The sequence below is a fragment of the Neophocaena asiaeorientalis genome, unplaced genomic scaffold (genome assembly GCF_003031525.2).
Source record: "Neophocaena asiaeorientalis asiaeorientalis breed wild unplaced genomic scaffold, Neophocaena_asiaeorientalis_V1.1 scaffold30, whole genome shotgun sequence".
Taxonomy (NCBI): domain Eukaryota; kingdom Metazoa; phylum Chordata; class Mammalia; order Artiodactyla; family Phocoenidae; genus Neophocaena; species Neophocaena asiaeorientalis.
In genome coordinates this window covers 7,264,232-7,282,680 of record NW_020174923.1, presented here as the reverse complement: position 1 = coordinate 7,282,680, position 18,449 = coordinate 7,264,232, and the positions used below count along the sequence as shown (strand labels likewise).

At 49.8% G+C, this 18,449-nt stretch overlaps 2 protein-coding genes across 2 annotated transcripts in view; both read right to left on the bottom strand.

The window, feature by feature from the left end:
• Window positions 1-18,449, bottom strand: part of SAP30BP (SAP30 binding protein) — a 33,372-nt gene that overhangs the window by 12,153 nt on the left and 2,770 nt on the right. The window contains exons 3-4 of the mRNA XM_024760859.1: window positions 17,062-17,109; window positions 611-653 (exon numbers count right to left, since the gene is read on the bottom strand). Of these exons, the coding sequence (XP_024616627.1) occupies window positions 611-653; window positions 17,062-17,109 (91 nt within the window). The remainder of the gene's footprint in view (window positions 1-610; window positions 654-17,061; window positions 17,110-18,449) is intronic.
• LOC112410341 (deoxycytidylate deaminase-like) lies at window positions 14,508-15,199 on the bottom strand. The gene is given in 1 exon segment (XM_024760861.1): window positions 14,508-15,199. A coding segment is annotated over 1 exon segment (537 nt). The 5' UTR covers window positions 15,096-15,199; the 3' UTR covers window positions 14,508-14,558.

The window sequence follows — 18,449 nt, the reverse complement described above, 5'->3', positions numbered from 1 at the left end:
CGCCACAGAGAGGGAGGGCCAATCCCCTCGCCGTGAGGCCGGGCCAGGCCCTGGGAGAGCCCCTCACAAAGTCCGCCGCCAAACTGAAGGGGCTGAGAGGCTTCCTAAAAGGATTAAGAGGCTGAGGTTAGCACGGAACTGGGATGACACGTGTGTCATTTTCCAGAAATGTAACTGCCCTGGCCAGTCCCACAAAGGGCCCCAGACCCCGGGGCTGTGAGGCCTGTTCCCTCCTGGGGACAGAGCAGGGTGCCAGCAGAGGCCACATGTTTGCTCCTTGAGCCCGTGAATATGCCAGCGGAGGGGGCAGTGGGGGGACAAGGCCGGAGGATGGACACAGGGCACAAGGGAAACGAGCTCCCAGCTGACGGGGGCCCTGAATCCCTCCTGACAACACTGGCAACCGACCAAAGCCCAGTGAAACGCTCCGTGAATCTGTCAAAGAAGAATTGTTCCCTGGGCGTCTTACCCAGACGTCTTAGAAAATGCCAAAGGCCCTGTGAGAGCAGCAGAGCAGCTGCCTTGGCCGAAGCAGAGAGAAGCCACCTGCGTGGCTGGAAGCCGGCTGGCTCTGCGTGAGGCTCCCCGCCCCCCGCACCAGGATACTCACCAACTAATTCCTGGGGATCTCGCTTTTCTACTTCTGGGTTATCCTGCAAAAGAAAAATAGAAACACAAGGAGTAAGCCCGGGCCTGCTGACCCACAGTCACTCTCCTCACTGACACCACTCAGGACTTTTAAGGAAGGAGAAAAGGTGAAAGCACAGTAAAGAGCCCCGAGAGTGAGCGGACACTTTGGGGGATCCTGGGACCCCTGAACCTCCGAATACCCCTTCTTCCTTCATCAGAGCAGCTGGGATGCTCCACACACCTGCTTCAGTCTCTCCTCCACGGCCTCCAGCAGTGACCAGTACCCCTAACGCTGAGGAGAGCAAACACCAGCCATGCGAAAGCTGCCCATCTGGATGGACCCTGCTCGCTGCTCTCCCCGGGCCCGGCCAGCCGCCCCAGAACACCAGCGCCTCCAGCTGGTGCCCAGGAAGCAAGAGGTGGCTACTTTACAACACGAGAATCGCAAGACCAGAACGCAAAAGACTGTCTGCTCCCAAGAGATTTTTCTTACTCTCAGTTTCAGCAGAAAAAGAGAGGCTTTATCGCAAGGGGGTAGCTCGTGGAACCCGGGGGCAGGCAGGCAGCGGGCCTTCAACAAGTCACGGCACTGGCCCCAGGAAGGCCCGGCTTGGAGGCAGCCTCACTCTGGCTCTCGCTGGCCCACCTGTCAGCTCTCCTTCCGCTGGCTCACGGTCTCGCCAAAGAAAAGCTTTCTCTGACCCTTCCTGCAAACCCCCGTCCCCAGCACCCACTCCCACACGTCCTTCAGTTCTGGCGGCGTGCAGAGCCCTAGGAGCAGAGGTTTCTCATCGGACTGCTCTGGACTTGCTCTGGATTTCACCGCTAAGAGCAAATGCTTCATCTAAACCAAATCAGCCCGGAGAAGGCACCGTCCCCGTCGTGGTCACACACCCGGGCGCCTTGGGCAGGAAGGCCTTTCCTTGCTTCTGCTGCCCCAAATGCTTCATCTAAACCAAATCAGCCCGGAGAAGGCACCGTCCCCGTCGTGGTCACACACCCGGGCGCCTCGGGCAGGAAGGCCTTTCCTTGCTTCTGCTGCCCCAAATGCACAAGGGCAGAAACCGTTTCTGGGGAAACCGAGCCCCTCAAACACAGTTAGGTCAGGGGTCTCAAGTGCCATAACACGGTAATGATCACAGTGGCAGAAGCTGTGCTCATGAGATTGTTGGGATCTCACGGCCCACCCCCCCACCCCTGCCTCTGGCTGGTGAGGGAGGAGATAAGACAGTAAAAACTCTGGACCCGATGGGCACATGGAAACGGCCGTGGAGCTCTGTGCACTCCGCTGACACAAAGCAATGTTACACTGAGGTGACGTCTCAGAAGGGAAGGGGCAGGAAGACCACCCTCCCATCCCGGGCTCCACGCCAAGACCAGAGCAGCAGTTCTTAGCCCCCTTCTCCAAAAAGTCCCTTCTGGTTCTGGGACAGGCCAAAACCCCCTCATTCTTCGGCACACTGCAGTTATTCATTCGACCTGGATGGGCATAATGCCCAGGCCAGGTTGCTTAGCAAACGTCTCCTCCAGCCACCCGCCCCCTGCCGATCAGGTGGGCAAAGGAGAGGTGCACCCGAGGGCTGCCGTGCCAAATTCAGGCTGGTTATCCATCAGCTGCTCTCCAGAGAGAGCTGGTCTCCACGGGTCCCACAACAGTCCCTTCGTAGCTGTGACTCTGGAGGAACCGATGTTAAAGAGCATGGCAGTAACAAAACGTTGGACTGTAAAAGTTCCTTAAATTTTCCCTCTAGGGGACAGCTTTCTGGGTGCTAATTGTGGGAAAGCATCAGTTGGGTACATCCTTCCTCCCCTCCCAGGCCATTTGGCTGGTCGTACAGGACTGACCCGTTAATTCTTCAAAGGCCCCCTAGAGCTCTTTCCCAAAGCACTGCCCCAGCCCCTTTCGTGGCCAAAATGCAGAGCAGCGAGGAAAGAAGCAAGATATCCATGTGGGAATTCAGCACATCTGCTCCAGAGGCACAGGAAGTTAGTCGCCAAACAGGCAGCTTCTCTTCAAAGGGGAAAGTACTTGTTCACACCAGGGGCTCCTTGGTGAGATTAAAGGGTGTGAGGCTCCCTGGGGCTCTCCTGTGCCCCAGCGAAGGGAGGGGGAGGGGGAGGGAGAGGTGGGGATTCCTGCGTCTCTCAAGGCCCTGGCCTGGCTTAGCTGAGGTCTGTTTAGTCACGTCTCTGGGAGAAAAAGAAATGATGGGGCAGAGTCACAAACAGGAAGTTCTCTCCACTGCTTTCAGTCTTTCCTTTTCTGGCTCGGCTCCTCATTTCCCCCCAAGTTTATCTTTCTACACACGCCACAAAACAAAAAAAATTAACTGGGTAGTTGGTTTCAATCTGCCAACTAGTCTAGTCTCTGGTTTTCTGCCCTCACAGGGCGCACACACACACACAGACACACACACAGACACACGGACAGAAGGCGGCGGGTAGTGCCCAGAGTGCACCCCAAGTCCCCTGGGGCTATGGCCTCTTATCAATCCCAAACCCAGCACCCACAGAAAGAAGTCGCACCCCACCTTCCCAGCAGCGGAATCCAGCTCCACACTATCCCCAAGCAAAGTATCACCCGATGGGCCATGGACCCAACCGCGAGAAGATTCTCCTGCCTTGAGAGACTCCTGAAAGCTAAACGTATAAATTAGCCTCCACAGACTGGAAGCCATACAATTCTGCACAAAGGTCTCCTGGAAAGACTTTGGAATCTGTCGCTGTTCAGATCCCCCATTCGTGTCACATGTACCCGTGTGACTCCTAAGGCCCTGGAGAATCAAACAATGGGACTCTGTGACTCTTGGTGGCCACACCTTGTTACACTTTAGAATGGAATTCCTCCGCCCTCTGACGTGAACAAGCTGGCCGGGGGGCCTGCTGAGCTCCTGGGCATGTGGTGTGGTACGGTACTTCCAGATCCTAAAGCAGCCTAACCCCCCCACCCCCTGCCCTGACCCCGAGAAGAAGGGCTTGGCTCTGCCCCACAACAAAGGGCCTGAGCCACAGCATCACATGCTCTTGGAATGGAGTTGGGTGCAGGACTTCAAGTGATGCTGATGAAAGCCCAGCAAGGAAGGAGAGTCGGGGTGTCCAGTGAGACCACTGAAGACAGGGGTCCAATACCCCAAAGATGCTTTTTAGAACCATTTATGCTCAACCGTCCACTGAAGCAAGTTTCATCCAATGAAAGCAGCCTTGCGGGGAGGAGAGGGGGGGGTCCACATTCAAGACAAAGACCCAGAGACAGTCATGCCTCGGATACCAGGAATTCGGCACAAAAATGAACAATGCACCCCATGATAGTTATCTCGGAAGCCAGCCATGGTGTCAGAAAAAACAACGGATGAAGTATTTAAAAGGACAGAGCTAAGGAGATGGAAGGTTCACACCATTAAACTGCCAGTGGTTCAAGAAACTGGTTTTACAAAACCTGCTATAGAGAGTCTCAGCATGTCCTTAAAGAGGCAGAAAGGGAGCAGCAGAGCGGATACAAGTAAAAAGCAACAAGAACCCACTCTTCCTTTTCTTCCCCCAAAGCGGTATTTCTGAAGGCACACAGGACACCTGTCCTGACTTGCGTGAATCCACCCTCCCTGGCCTCCAGGTGGATATTCAGTTCTTCAAAGAAATGAACTCAGCCTGGAGATCTATTTACCAGACGGTTGGATGTCTGCGTCAGCCGGGAGGCATGAAGCCCACAGCCCAGAGACCTGGCCAGACCTGGACGTGACAGCACACGCCCCTCAGACACAGCAGGCTGAGCGCTTTTCTTGCCTAAGAGAGCATCTCACATAGCAGTTCCTAGGAGAAAATACCAGGTAAATCGTTTCTGCTCTCTAGTTCAAGTCCAATTAAGACACAAGGAAAAACAAAGCAAAACAAAATCCACATCTTCCTAAGAAACCTAGTGAGAAGATGGGAAAGGGAGGGGAGGAAAGAGAGCTCTGAGGCTTCTTCAGACTGTCTGCACCCCTCCAACCTCCCTGGGCTTCACTTCAGTCCCACCGACCGGGGCACGAGTGGCTGCTGCGGGCTGGGGGTCGTCCCTGGAGGACTGTGGTCTGAACCCAACACCGTTGACTTCTTAATCAACTGTGCCTGAGACGTGGAAGAATCTAACGGCCATGGAAGGGGCCTTGTCCTCAGGAATTACAGAATCTGAAATGTCGTTCCCCCTGCAGAGAATATAAAAGTCCGGCCACCGGCAAAACTATGACTGGAGCAGAGGAAGGAAGGAAAAACAATATGGCTCCATGAAGCAGGACAAGCTGCCATGTGAGCTGGGAGGATTTACTCAGCAGAGGAGTAGCAGCTTCTAGTGGGGAGAATGGAGGTTTATTTACAGCCAACAATGCTTCATCAACCCTTCCTGGAACCAGCCCCACCAAGTGCACTCAAAGGTCCGGCGTCCAACTTGAGACAAAGCAACGTAGCCAACGTAGCTTCCGGCAGCTGGATTCTGCCAAACCTCAATGTCGCCTTTTCTCCCCAGTTCTGGGAGCATTAGGCACAGAGAAAGCACTCTGAACAGGGGAAAGAATGCTACAGACTTATGTTTTCTGTTGGATGATGTAAAATCCTGCATCTTAAAACTAGGGGACAGCTGGGGAGGCAGATTAGCAAAACAAAGCCTCCCAAATCTTCTGTCCTCTCAGACCTGGGGCTGCCCCAGGAGTTATAACACCCTAATGACATCTCACTTCATGAGCAGGGTACCCACTTAAAAATGAACCCTCACTGTGGCCTGAGGCGCCGGGGGCTCCCTGCCGGCCATTTCAGCACTCTCCCCACACCCGGATCCTGGCAAAGCTGCTCCCTGGATCATCCCCTCCCCACTCCTGCCTAGTAAGCCCCATTCAGACTTCAGACCTTGGTTCAAGGAAGCTTTCCTCCACCACACCCACAACTGGCCAACAAGACATCTGCCCTATTCTGTGCTCTCACTGTCTTGTTTACCACTGTGTTCCCAGCACCTGCAATAGTCAGTGCCCTGCCCACAACAGGTGCTCAAACACTGATGACAGACAGACAGACACACAAACTTTCTCCCTCTCTCCTTTCTAATCGGTTAACTGCCCAGTGGTCAGTTTTTCTTCAGTCCAGTTTAGGGTTTCAAAGCCACCATCATCTGTAGTGCATTAACCCCCAGACTCCAAACCTGTTCAAGTCCACAGTTAATTTCAATGTGTGGACTCGATATAAGAAAGGGAGGCCATTGTCGGGCTTCCCTCGTGGCACAGTGCTTGAGAGTCCGCCTGCGGATGCAGGGGACACGGGTCCGTGCCCCGGTCCGGGAAGATCCCACATGCCGTGGAGCGGCTGGGCCCGTGTGCCATGGCCGCTGGGCCTGCGCATCCGGAGCCGGAGAGGCCCGCATACCGCAAAAAAAAAAAAAAAAAAAAAAAAAAGGAAAAGAAAAGAAAGGGAGGCCAGCGGAGGAGCTAAATAAAGGGGCTAGAGCTGCAATAAAGGTTGATATGGGACAAGCAGGAAGGTGTGCATGTGGAGGCACCAATGCTGAATTAAAAAAAATCCCTTAAATCTACCTTGTTGCTCCTAATCTTAAGACAAAAAAAGAATTACCGTATAGTTCTTAAATAACTTCTCAAGCATTTATTATGTACCAGGCAATGGGCCAAATACCGGGCATGTGGAATGAACAAAATTCAGTCTAGGGGGATAATTTTAGGTATCACGCTAAGCACTTCAGTGAAAGATCTCATTTAATTCTCACAACAGGCTCATGAAATCGTGGGCAGACAACCCTGCTGCCCCAGAAGCCACTGGTGCGCCCAGGAAGCCCTCCTGAAAGCTTCAAGCTGATGGTCAAATGAGGTTTTCTGAGGCACATGTGAGTCACTTCAGGTTGCCAAGAAAGCAGCAACTCTGGAACTTTTGTTGAGATACCTCCAAGCTCCAGAATAAAACTACTGTCGTTTGACAGACACGGTTGGTGGCGTGGATCGAGAGTGGCAGTAACCCAAGACTTAGTGGAAGTCACTGAACCCAGTGCCGCGTGGGGGACAGCCCACCCGTGGCACAAATGCCTGGTGTGGGTTGTTCTACCCACACACCCAGGAGAGCCCTGGAGAAAGCCCATCACCCGCACATTTCCTTCGGCTGTATCCTGTTGGTCAGGATTGGGCCACTGCCACGGCAGGCTGCCTGCCTGGGGATGGAAACACTCAACTTATCACAAAAATGGGCGGAAGTCGGTGGGGCCACTTTGGATGCAGTGGACTCGCCTTCACTCCCAGCTCACTGCCGGGAAGGCTCAGCGCCCCAAGCAGAGAGGTTTCTACAGGAAAAGCGTTAAACAGGCATCTGCCAAGACAAACTAAGCCAGCTCTAGAGCTGGCCTTGAAGACTGAAGCAAAGGAGGGGAAGGGGAGAGGAACAGTCTCTCTCCGAAAATCCTGCCTCCAGTGATGCCCACAGGGCTCAGCATGGCGCTGATGCTCTGTCACGTGGAACCAACCAGAATTCACGTGAAGGCAAAGCTCTGGCTGGAGCCACTTCTGAAGGGGAGACTTTATTATCTGACTATAGCAAGCGTAACCACAGATTTGATTCAAGACCCCTGAAGACCCTGAGTTTCTTGAAAGCTGTAGAAGATGCTCAGAGAGGGCCATTCCATTTCTCTCTCTCCCGCCCAGCGTGTCAGGTGGGCTGTGCCTGAGCAGAGAGGTTACCTCACATCAAGGATTTGAGTCAAGTCCTCAGTGGTGAAGCCAGGCTGCACTTTCTTCTTAAGGGTTTTCCACAAAAACAGTGTCTCTATGCTTTGAGTTGGAGAGCTTGGAGCCAGACAAGGACAAAGAAGACAGCTTTGTGAGGCTGAGGACAGCAAAGCCAAGTTTTTGAGACACACCTCGACAGCGCCACCCAATTACGAAAGCATTATCTTGCCTGGGGGGTCAACCGCCAAGCTGCAATGTTAGATTAACATCGGGGCAAAAAGCAGTGAGATGCTAGAAAGCCAGGAGTGTGGACACGCACACTGGTCCTCACGTACATACTGGTAGGAAGAGGATTAACTATCTACAGGGCCAGAGGGAACGCCAGAATCTTTAAGGCACTGCTTAGGGAAAATTTAGTTTTCAATTGTATCCCAATGTTAAGAATACAAACGAGTAAAATCCTGTCAAATCCAGAAATCACACAGTAACATCTCAAGGGACATGGACTGAAACACAGAACGAAGGTGAGAAGTGCTGGATCCCTAAAGACAGGCAGCTTGCCTTCTGCATCATAAATTTCAAAAAGATAAATCATCACTGGGGAAGGCCCCAGCCACGCCTTGGTTAGTAATCCGTGGCATGTAGTCCCGTAGGGAAGGAAGTCTGTCAGGGCTTGCACGGCTGATGGGCAGGCGGACCGGGCACGTAGCAGCTCCTTCTTGGATGGAGAACCACACGGAGGCAGGGTGGGGCTTCTGGGGCTTCAGCTGACTGGGAGCGAGTACAGTCAAGAAGGCCCTGATGGCAGCTGCGGTGCAGCCAAGAGTAGGGGTTAGAGGGAGAATAATGGTCCTTCTTGCTCTTTGCAGGAGACCACAACTTCCAGCAATCACAACATTTCTCCCAGCGGTGTTCAGCTACAGATATTAGCCAGGCCTTCTTCGGGAGGTGGCAAGACAAAGGACCTACCTTGGGTTTCTTTCAATCTGGACAAGACAGCTATTTCCACAGCCCGCCCTGTCTCTGTCTTTCTGTCTGCTGCTCAGTTCAGATCACCACCCAGACAGACTTGTAGACCCCGGCCTGGGGTGGGTGGGTTCTCCCCAGCATGGAAATTCCGTGTCACTCACTCTGCAAGGGCAACCAACTCCCGCCTTGCTAAAGACCAGGCCTAAAGAAGGCCACGTGGCTATTCACTGCGGTGAGAGCAAGGAAATGCCAATGTTAAATAAGCCTGGGCATTTTCAACAGTTCAAAGGCCTAATTACAATAGCCAGAAGTTAAGAGTGGATGTGGCTCATCTGTTGCATATTGGCTGAGTGCAGCTTTTTCCATAAATTTTGCACACGCGTATGCACTAACCTGAGTGGCTGCCTAGCAGTCACAGGCGAGAAGATGTTCCACTGAATGTTCAGTTGTTCCCAGGGGCTTTCTGGGCTGTTGCCAGGATTCTGTAGCCTGTAATCTGGGTGGTTATCTCTTTGTAAATGTACATATAACTCAATCACAATAAATACATAGTACTTCCAAAATTCAAAAAAAAAAAAAAAAAAAGAGTGGATGGCTCACAAGCCAGCAATGGTCAAGGGCCATTTCCTTCTCTGGTCCTAGGTGAGTCATGCTGTCATTTTTTGTTTTTTTTCTAATAAGTACTCAAAGGATCATGGGGTATGGGGGGGTGCGGAACATGGGGGGCAGATAGGAAAATAAAACCAACATTGAGGGACCAAGCATATATTCACACTCTAAACAGAACTCAGTAAAAGCTAACATATGTTATTCAAGTCTCATAAAAACCCCATGAAGCAGATTTTATTATTTCCCTTTTACAGACGAGCAAACTGAAGCAAAATACAATAAAGCAGTTTCTTGCCCAATAAATGGCAACGTTGGAATTCAAGCTCCAGCCTGACTCCGAAGCCTAGAGATACCACTTCCCAACTTCTCACTTCCTCCCTTGAGACCAGGAGGCTGTGAATAGTCACAGTTTCTTCGAAGCCCTTGTTTCAACCACTGGGGAAGCCAACATCGAAGACCAGAGGTAAAAATTCCTCTCCAGGAATGACTCCATAGCAGATCACAGGCAAAGCAGGTGTTAAACCCTTGACTTTTACCTTTTAACTATAACGATCAGGGGAAAGAGCTCAAGAATCCATGGTGCCCCAGCGAGTAATGTCTGAGTTGACTTGAACGGAAGACAAGGTCCTGAGGACTTAATCATATACACGGTGGGTGCTGCCAGCCCGTCCTTAGCCTAGAGATTTCCTGGGGGCTTACAGAAAATACGCTACCAAAACCGAATCCTACGAAGCCAGCCTCCCTTACTGGGCGAACAATCCTGCCGACTTCCAATGAGAACTGAAATTCTGAAGAATGAGTTCTTTCTTTTGACTTGTGTAAAGAGCACGGCACATTTCCTGTCCATCAGGGAATCTCACTGGAAAGAAACTGCCTACATAACACTTTATTCAATAACAGTGACAAAAACATATTCACATTTTGCTACTATAATGTACCGTTTTTGGATTTTACTTTAGCTATAGCTGAATATATGAGAAGAACTAAGGGAAGTGATATGAAGAAGTGTGCTGCTACTCACTGGAATTACTGCTAGAACAAAAGCTGGTGAATCTCAATCTTTTCTTCGTCATTCCCCATTTGGAGGTATTTAGAAAATCACACAAAAAATTTCCCTACAGCAGTTTTATTGAGATATAACCCACCACTTAATTTTCAAGTGTTATTTTTTCATCTGTGTCATGCTATTATATAATTACCCAAACTATAGCAACAGTGAAGATGTTTATAATACAAATGAGAACAAAACTGGATACAGAATATATATGCTATTATACAGGTAAACCTAAAAAGATGGAAGAATGAAAATGGCTGCACTGTTAGGATCATGGAATTAGGTGATTTTTTTCTTTTCTTAAATATTCAATCTTGCTTCTCTAATAGGCTGACAATAAAATAGGCACAATATAAAAACAACAAAACCCTGACAAGATAACCACTAGGAAGAGTGCTATATGACCCTTTCCATGTCAAAGACCTCTAAGAAAAAGTCCAAGTTTAAGCTCTAACAAGATAACCTTTGCTGTCCCATCCTGAAAAATAATTCTCAATAGAACATTCCTCAAGTGAGGGTTCCCCAGAAGCTCACCAAGCAAAGGCACACAACGACCCATCTCCACTGGCTGGAAAGGGCCTTGGTTCCTCTGCTGCACCCCACAATCTGCCCTCTGAAGTAGCCTTCAGGATGACTAGAACCCATGCTGCTTGTCTGTGAAAAGCTTAGCATCTCCTTTTCCGATTCCAGAGTCCTGGAGGTATAGCAAACACACCCAAAGCCCAAAGAGGAAAACATTTTGCTCTGCATGGATCCTGCGGAAACTGGCAGCCTCTCCCCTTTCGCGGTGAATAAGAGAATGGCTGGCAGGCTCCCGAAAGTGCTTCCTAGAATCAGTTGTCAACAACAGACTCCTGTTGTTGAAACAAGCTCCTCGGGCTGTTTTCGGTCTCCAGATCTTTGATTCTGACATTTTAAAAGATCAATAATAGTGCTGGGTCGGGGCAGGGGGGTGGGGAAGGGCTGGAGAGGAGAGGAAGTTTGGGAATTACCGAGTCAGTTCTTCCCAAGGCAAATCCTTCATCTAAACTCTGAGTCAACTAACAACACACGGCGATGAAGACGCTCGACCTTCTTGAGGGAATTCAGGTGTGTACGTGTAGCCACCGAAGGCAGAGGCCCGTTCACCGCGCTGAGCGAGGACTTCACCAAGCCCCACCGCTCTGGGACTCTAAGAATATCTACCAGCACAGTTCCCAAGCTGTCCATCAAGGCCCCCCAGACCCCCCCTACAAAGGTGCCAGTGATATTTAAAAATTTCAAGGGAAACAGCATTACTTGACATCTGTCAGATACCACACTAATTTATGTATTATTTTTTTCAAGTGGCTACTAAATTGTGAGGACACAGATGCTGACTGCAGGCAGCAAATTACTTAATAAACAGAATTGTTAGGTCATTTCTTTTGGCCTAGGAGTTCTGTGAAAACTTCCTGTGATACCAAGGGTGCCGTGAACTGACAAACTGTGGCAACTTCTGACCTCCAGGATGAGGGCGTAGAATCAGACTGTGTTTGGGTGAGAAGGCTGAGTACTGCTCACAGCTGCATCTTAGGCTGAGAAAAACCTGTTCCTACACGTTCTCTCCTATCACCTGGAACAGTGGGTATCATGGCCCGGACTTCAGCTGAGCTGAGCACAGTTTAAGTTATGTGCCTGTTGGCCACAGCTGGAGGGCAGCTGAGCCAGTGCTCAACCCAGGTCTTCTGACTCCAAACCCACTAGACCGGCTCTGAGTTGTGAACGCCACATTTCTGCACTTCTTTTGGGCTCGAAGGATTTTTTAAATGTTTTCTTTGAGCTGGGGTTGTACATGCCTTTTAAAAAATGCTGGCACAATTTTTTCCCCACCCGATGTCACCTCTTTGACCCAGAGACACTTTTATTTTGACAGATGTTTGCTCCTTGGGCTGAGAGGATTCTTTCCCTGGGTCAAAGCCTGGACCACAGCGCCTCAGGGGGCCGGCCATCCCACCCCGCACCGGGAAGCCGGGCCTCCCAGTCAGCTTGGCAATGGGCTGCTCCAGCTTGCCTGTGCTAGCTCATCAGTGCCCGTGTTTGTTTGCAAAGGAAGAGTGTGTCAGGGACAGTGAGTGAGTGGAAATACCTTTATCCACGGGAACTGTGGGAGTGGGGAAAAAAATAAACAAGGGGAAAAGTTCCAGGGCAACTGAGGTAAAACAAGGACAAAGGAGAGTGGTGAAAAGGGAAGCTCACAGGCCAAGGGCAAACACATGGAGGAAACACTTGATCCTTCGGGCCCCTGGCCCTGTGCTAAGGAGCTGGACAGACGACTGCCACTCCTAGTCCGACTTTTTCTAGGACAGCAGTGCCACCTTCTGCTGAGTAACTGAAACATCTGAGTCGTGCTGCTTACTGAAGAGACCAGAAAGTTGAAGTCAGAGAACAAGATACGGTGGAACAGAAGTGCTGAAGCACTGTTTCCCGTGGGACACTGCCACGTGCTCCAGCTCCTTTTCCCTAGTTTAGGGCAAACTCAGCAACCCGAGGGCCCCATCCCTGCCACCCCGGGCTGATGGATCAGGACCAAAGGCTCCCTACAGAGGGGGGTCTGGAGTTCTCATCTCTTCCTCAAATTCCCAAATATGGGACTTGGCACTCATAGGTAACCCCAAACATCAGAGTGATAAAAATAAGGGCAATTTCCAGTCTTTGTACTCTACATTTGTACTTCCTAAAGTCAACAGATGATACAGTTGGAGAATACTCAACTTTGCTTATCCACAATGCCAAGTCCTTTCCCAGAAACACCCTGGGGGTCTTAGTCCAACCCCACCCTCACATTTCTTTTAGGACATTCGTTCCTGAAAAGGCCAGAAACAGAGCGTTCACTACCTCCTGTGGCACCTTGACTCAATCCTGGCCAGAGACGAAGGGCAGCTCTTCGTTATGCGAAGGCAAACATCTCCTGGTTGCTTTGAGTTCTGCGTGGAGCTGCCACCGCCCTTCCCTCACCAGACCTTCAAACAGCAGACAGAACTTCCCACTCCCAGCTCCTTAACTTTCCCCCACGTGACGTGGCTTTAAGTCTCCTCACCTCTGCTCTCCTTGGAGCACAGTCCGGTTTAAAATGCAGAATCCAATACCCCACAACAGACCCAGTGACATGTACGACCAGCCTGGGAAGCGTGCTGAGGGGGCACTGGTCGTCGCAACTAACGCTGCTGAATGCAGACGGGCCAGACACCAGTAAGCTAAGAATTCATTACATTTACCCAGTGAATCGTCACAAAACAAACGAGGCAGATTTGATTATGCGGTCTCGGTGTCCTCCAGACGCTCTACTGCCTCCAATACGGCTCAAGACCCCATAAGGCTAACAGCTCAATGGACAGGTACAGGGCAATGAAAGCAGCTATCAAATAGTTAATTAATATTACCAACCCAAGAGTTTTGTTTTTGAAGAACAGTAGTTCTTGAAGTTGATCTGTGGACCCCTGGGGGGTCTGCAAGGTCAAAACTGTTTGTGTAATACTAAGACATTATTTGCCCTCTCACTGTGTTACATTTACAGGGGCAACAATGGGTAAACTTCTTGGCCCTTTAGAATAAATCAAAGCAGCGGCACCAAATTTAGCAGTAGTCATACTCTCGGTTTAAAAAAAGCAAATTTCAAAAAAAAAAAAAAAAAAGGCAAATTTCACTTAAGAATATCCTTGATGAAGCAGTAAAAATGATTCACCTTGATCACTGAGTACATTTTAACATTTTGTGTGACTGAGCTGCAAGCTGAACTAGCTGCTTTCTTCATGGAATATCACTTTTACTTGAAAGAATAACTGACAAACTATGGTTATTCAGACCTATGTAGCTGGCAGGCATTTTCTTAACAACAAAGCCCGCAACTTCAGGGAAAACTCTCACAGTATTTACTGGCAACGATAAAATTCAAGTCCTCAAGCAAAAATTAGAATCTGGGAAAATACATACTTCCCACTGTGAGCATGACAACTTTCTGATACTTAATGGCTTGTTTGATGAGATCAGAAATGTCACTAACAAATAGGATTTTTTTTGGATACTACAGGACAAAATGTGTCAACATTTAGGAGACCTGCATAACTCGGTGAACCAACATTGTCCAAATCACTAGTGTCTGATGATGTAATATCATGTAAGGGCAAAAGAGCCATTTAAAGTGCGAGAGACCCGTGCATTTAAGTGAAGCAGAGTCCAAAAAGTTCATTGATTCACATTTTCGTTGCAACTAACCTTTAGGAAACTACCACCTATTGAGTTATGATGAAGCATCAAACATCCACAAGTACTTGAAGGGCTATCAAAATACTCTCCTCTTGGGCTTCCCTAGTGGCGCAGTGGTTGAGAGTCCACCTGCCGATTCAGGGGATGTGGGTTTGTGCCCCAGTCCGGGAAGATCCCACATGCCGCGGAGCGGCTGGGCTCGTGAGCCATGGCCGCTGAGCCTGTGCATCTGGAGCCTGTGCTCCACAACGGGAGAGGCCACAACAGTGAGAGGCCCGCGTACCGCAAAAAAAAAAAAAAAGTTATGTCTAACTTTAAGATGAAAGGCATTAGCAGCTTCTTAGAAGAGGATAATCCAATCTTCTGGAGATTTAATGAGATGTAAGTCACTGGAGCTTCTGACCTGGTCTGCTGTTAATTGAATCAAAGTCAATGACAATCCGGCTGCGCTTTGGTGTGAATTTCCTGAAGGAAACCCCGGCCATTTCAAACATGAGCCTCGCGGCTATTGTCTCATTGCTGTCGTGGTATTTATCAGACACGAAAATAACTTCTTTTATCCCTGCCTGGATGATGAGCTTAGCACATTCATTACACGGGAACAAGGCGACATACATGGTACAGCCTTTCACATCTGCTGAGTTTTTGTTCATAATGGCATTCAGCTCGGCGTGGCACACCTAAGGGTATTTGGTATCCAGTATACTCTCCGCTGTCCTCCTCCAAGGCAAGAGGTCATCGCTGCATCCATTTGGCATTCCATTGTACCCAATGCCCACAATCTTGTTTTCTGCATTCACGATGCAGGCTCCCACCTGGGAATTTGGATCTTTGCTCCTCTGTGCCGATAAGAAGGCCACTGCCATGAAATACTCAGGCCATTCCAAATAGTCATCACGTTTTTTACAGGGAAATTCGCTCATGCTGGGTCCACGCGGCCCCACCGCCCACGTGGCAGCTCCTCTCAGACGCCCCGGAGGCCACCGCGCGCCCCGCGAGGTTGACTAAGCGCCGCTGGCCCCACGCCGCTTCCCCAGCAGCACGTTGGACCGGGAGGGGGCGTCCCCGCAGCCGCCTGCTGCCCCGGCCGCCCCTCCACTCCGGGCCCGCGACCTGCAAGCCGGTGCCCGTCCCCGCTGACGCCGCCGTCCCGCCCAGGAAGGAAAGAGGGCTGGACTTTGTGTTCTCATTTCTGAGGGCTCCCTAACAGGAACAGAAATTGTTCCTTGAGGACTTTTCATTTCACAGATTGGAAATTCAAACGACTGAATGAAATACAGTAACGCACATCAGTCAACCTCCACGTGGGACCAAGAAGGGGGAGGCTGAACACAGAACGACACTAACCAACTTCCCCATCCTACCCCCTCTCTTCCTTGGCCGTTCTTCCTCTCTCATACAGGAATGTCATTCCCAGGGGATTTGCTGTATTCCAGAAGGGGTGACAGTTAAGGGCATGCACCCTGCTCTCCAGCCAACGTCCCCAGGAGGCTTCAGCTTCAGGCGAAGGCTGGCAGCTGTACACATAAAGGCTCCAGGTCCCACAAATCCTCCTTTCCGTCTACAACTGAAGCCCTGACACTTGGCGACCCCCAAGCCTTATTTTATGCACAGGCTCCAAGGCCCAAATACCCCAAACACTAAGACAGAAGATGGACACTAACACTACTGACCATTTTCTTTCTGTGAGCCCAAGCAGAGCTGGACGGTCCTTGATGCAGGCCACGGGTCTACCCTCCTGCTAGTAATGCCTGGCCAGGTTCTGAAGCCTGCATTCCTCACTAGGCACAGAAAGGAGCTGGCATTTGTGGCTTGTAGGACAACATTTCTTTTTCCTCCAGCATGCTGGAGCCTAAACGTTCTTTCTCAGTAAAATTTCTTACTGCATCATCCGCAGCTCTTCGTGGGTTTATTTCAATGGTTGGCACAGTTCTAGCCCATCACAAAATCAGCTCAAATTCGGAACAGCTCGTGCTATATTTTTGGATATACCCCTGCTTTACCTTATAATTGGGGATAGTTCTCCTAAATTCCACTAGGACACCTTAAAGGCCTCAGCTGGTTTTAAAGCAGTTTTTAGACACAAAACTTGGTCCCTATTCCCCAGGCCCAGAGTAATGGAATTACTCTTTTTCTTTGAGAAAAAAAAAAAAAGTTTGTCCCCCAAAGAATGCTTCCTCAACAGGCACATTTGTATTAATGCCCAGCACACAGTACCCAACACTGGGGGGACGGGGTGGTGGTGGTGGTGGTGGTGGTGTGTGTGTGTGTGTATGTGTGTGTGTGTGTGTATGTATGTATATGTGTGTGCCTTAACCTTCATCACGATGGGGTCAAGGATATGTAAATTACTCTCAGCTGCTACTGGGATGGAAACAGAAGAAGAAATGACTATGTTGTTTCAAAACAAACCATTCTGTGTGGTTTACCCAAGAGTGGAAGGGCACAAGCCTGGAAAAACAAGGCTTAGGCTCAGCATCCCCCATAGCTGGGAGAGGTCTCATTTCGTCTGGCTCTCTATGGCCCTTCTTCACATCTAGATGACTAAAGAGAGCCCATGGTACATGAGGCAGCCCTTATGGCTTCCTGATTCTAAAAACATTCCCACACCTAACCCACCTGCAGGGGCAGTGACCTCCCAGAGCCCACCTGGATTCGGAGCAGAGGTGGGCTGCTGCACTTAGCCAAGCCTCTCACCTTGGCTGCGAGGCTGGAAATTGAGCTGCCTCAGGACAGTCCAGGGTAGTCTCCAGGCTTCTCTCCCCCAACTTACACATGGTTACACAGTACGTTAGTGAGACAGATCTTGACTAGACACACGAACTGAGCCATATTGTTAAAAATGCCTTGTTCGTATCCAGCCACCCCACCACAGCCAACACCAAATACCTTTGGGTCATCAGCCTCAGGTTTTTCAGTCTCTGAATCGTCATCTTCCTACAAGACAAAGAATTTAGAGGATTAAGCTTAAAGGACTGGGCCTGAGGTTCTCACATGCATAACAGGGTTTGGAGCAAACCTACCCAGCCTGGGTTGTCCCACCAAGAACCCCTCCCCTACCATATGACTCAGGCTCTAGAGAAAGAGAAGGGGAAAAAGAGATGTTGCGGGGCGGGGGGAACGACAACGGCAGCTCAAAGTTGTTATGCCAGCAGTGCCATAGCCTATATTAACGAAAATGCCTGAGTTTAAAAACCACAAACACAACAATGGAGAAAGGTGGCAACATGCTTGAGAAAAGAATAAGATCAGGTGCCACGGGATAAAACAGAAATGGCGTTTCCAGTGAAGTATCGGTGATTTCAAACCCGGTATGCGTCTTTTTTTCCTTCTTTGCCTTTCATGTACACAAATACATCAGACTCAGAGCTCCAATAACATTGTTCGCCCCCGGAGTGCCACGACCCCCACACGCTATACCCCAGCGCTTCAGCCAGCAACACCTGCACCAACATGAACAGTAGGAAGGTAGGCATCAAACGACCAGGGCGAGTGAGCTGGGAAAGGCAGGACTGAAGGGCAACGCCCAGCCTGTCCTGGGTCCCAGCTGAGTGGGCCCTGCCTCCATGCAAGCGCTCACAGAACTGCCGGTGACCCGTTCCATCCAGCCTTGTTCCCTATCCAAAGGGCCTGCCTGACACAAAGCACCATGCAGGCAAGGCATTTTCCAAAGTGTGCCCTGATCTCACCCAAGCTAGCCCACCATTCCACTAAATGCTAATGAAGGTCAAAGATCAGCTACCCTGTTAGGTAGCTATAATCCATATCCGTTCCACTACCCAGCACACCCCAATACGCGGGAGCCACGATTTAACATCCAACAGAAAACTGTTTCATTTGAAACTGCTTTTTTCAATCACTTTAACCCCCAAATTAAAAAGCCTGCCAGATGTTAATATAAACACCACCTGAGAGACTTGAACTACACTGATGGCTTTGAGATTTAACTGTCCTGCAAGGCATCAGTGAGCCACAGGTTTTAAACGCAATCTCCAAAATCTCCTCCAAATGAAACCCATCAGGCCAAATAATCAGAGATGTAGCTCAGCCAAGTACAATCACATTTTAGAATGTCTATATTGGGACTGGATGCGAGGATTTTACTAAAATTTGAAATAAAGCTTAAATCTGGTAAAAATTCTATGCAAAGCAAATACAGAATAACACTTCAAAAACACACATCGTGCAAATTTGCTGAAGAAAAGAGTTATGGATGTTAAGCCACTATGTATGCACTTAAGAAAAGCAGAAAAACGAAATAACTTACAAAGCTTTTC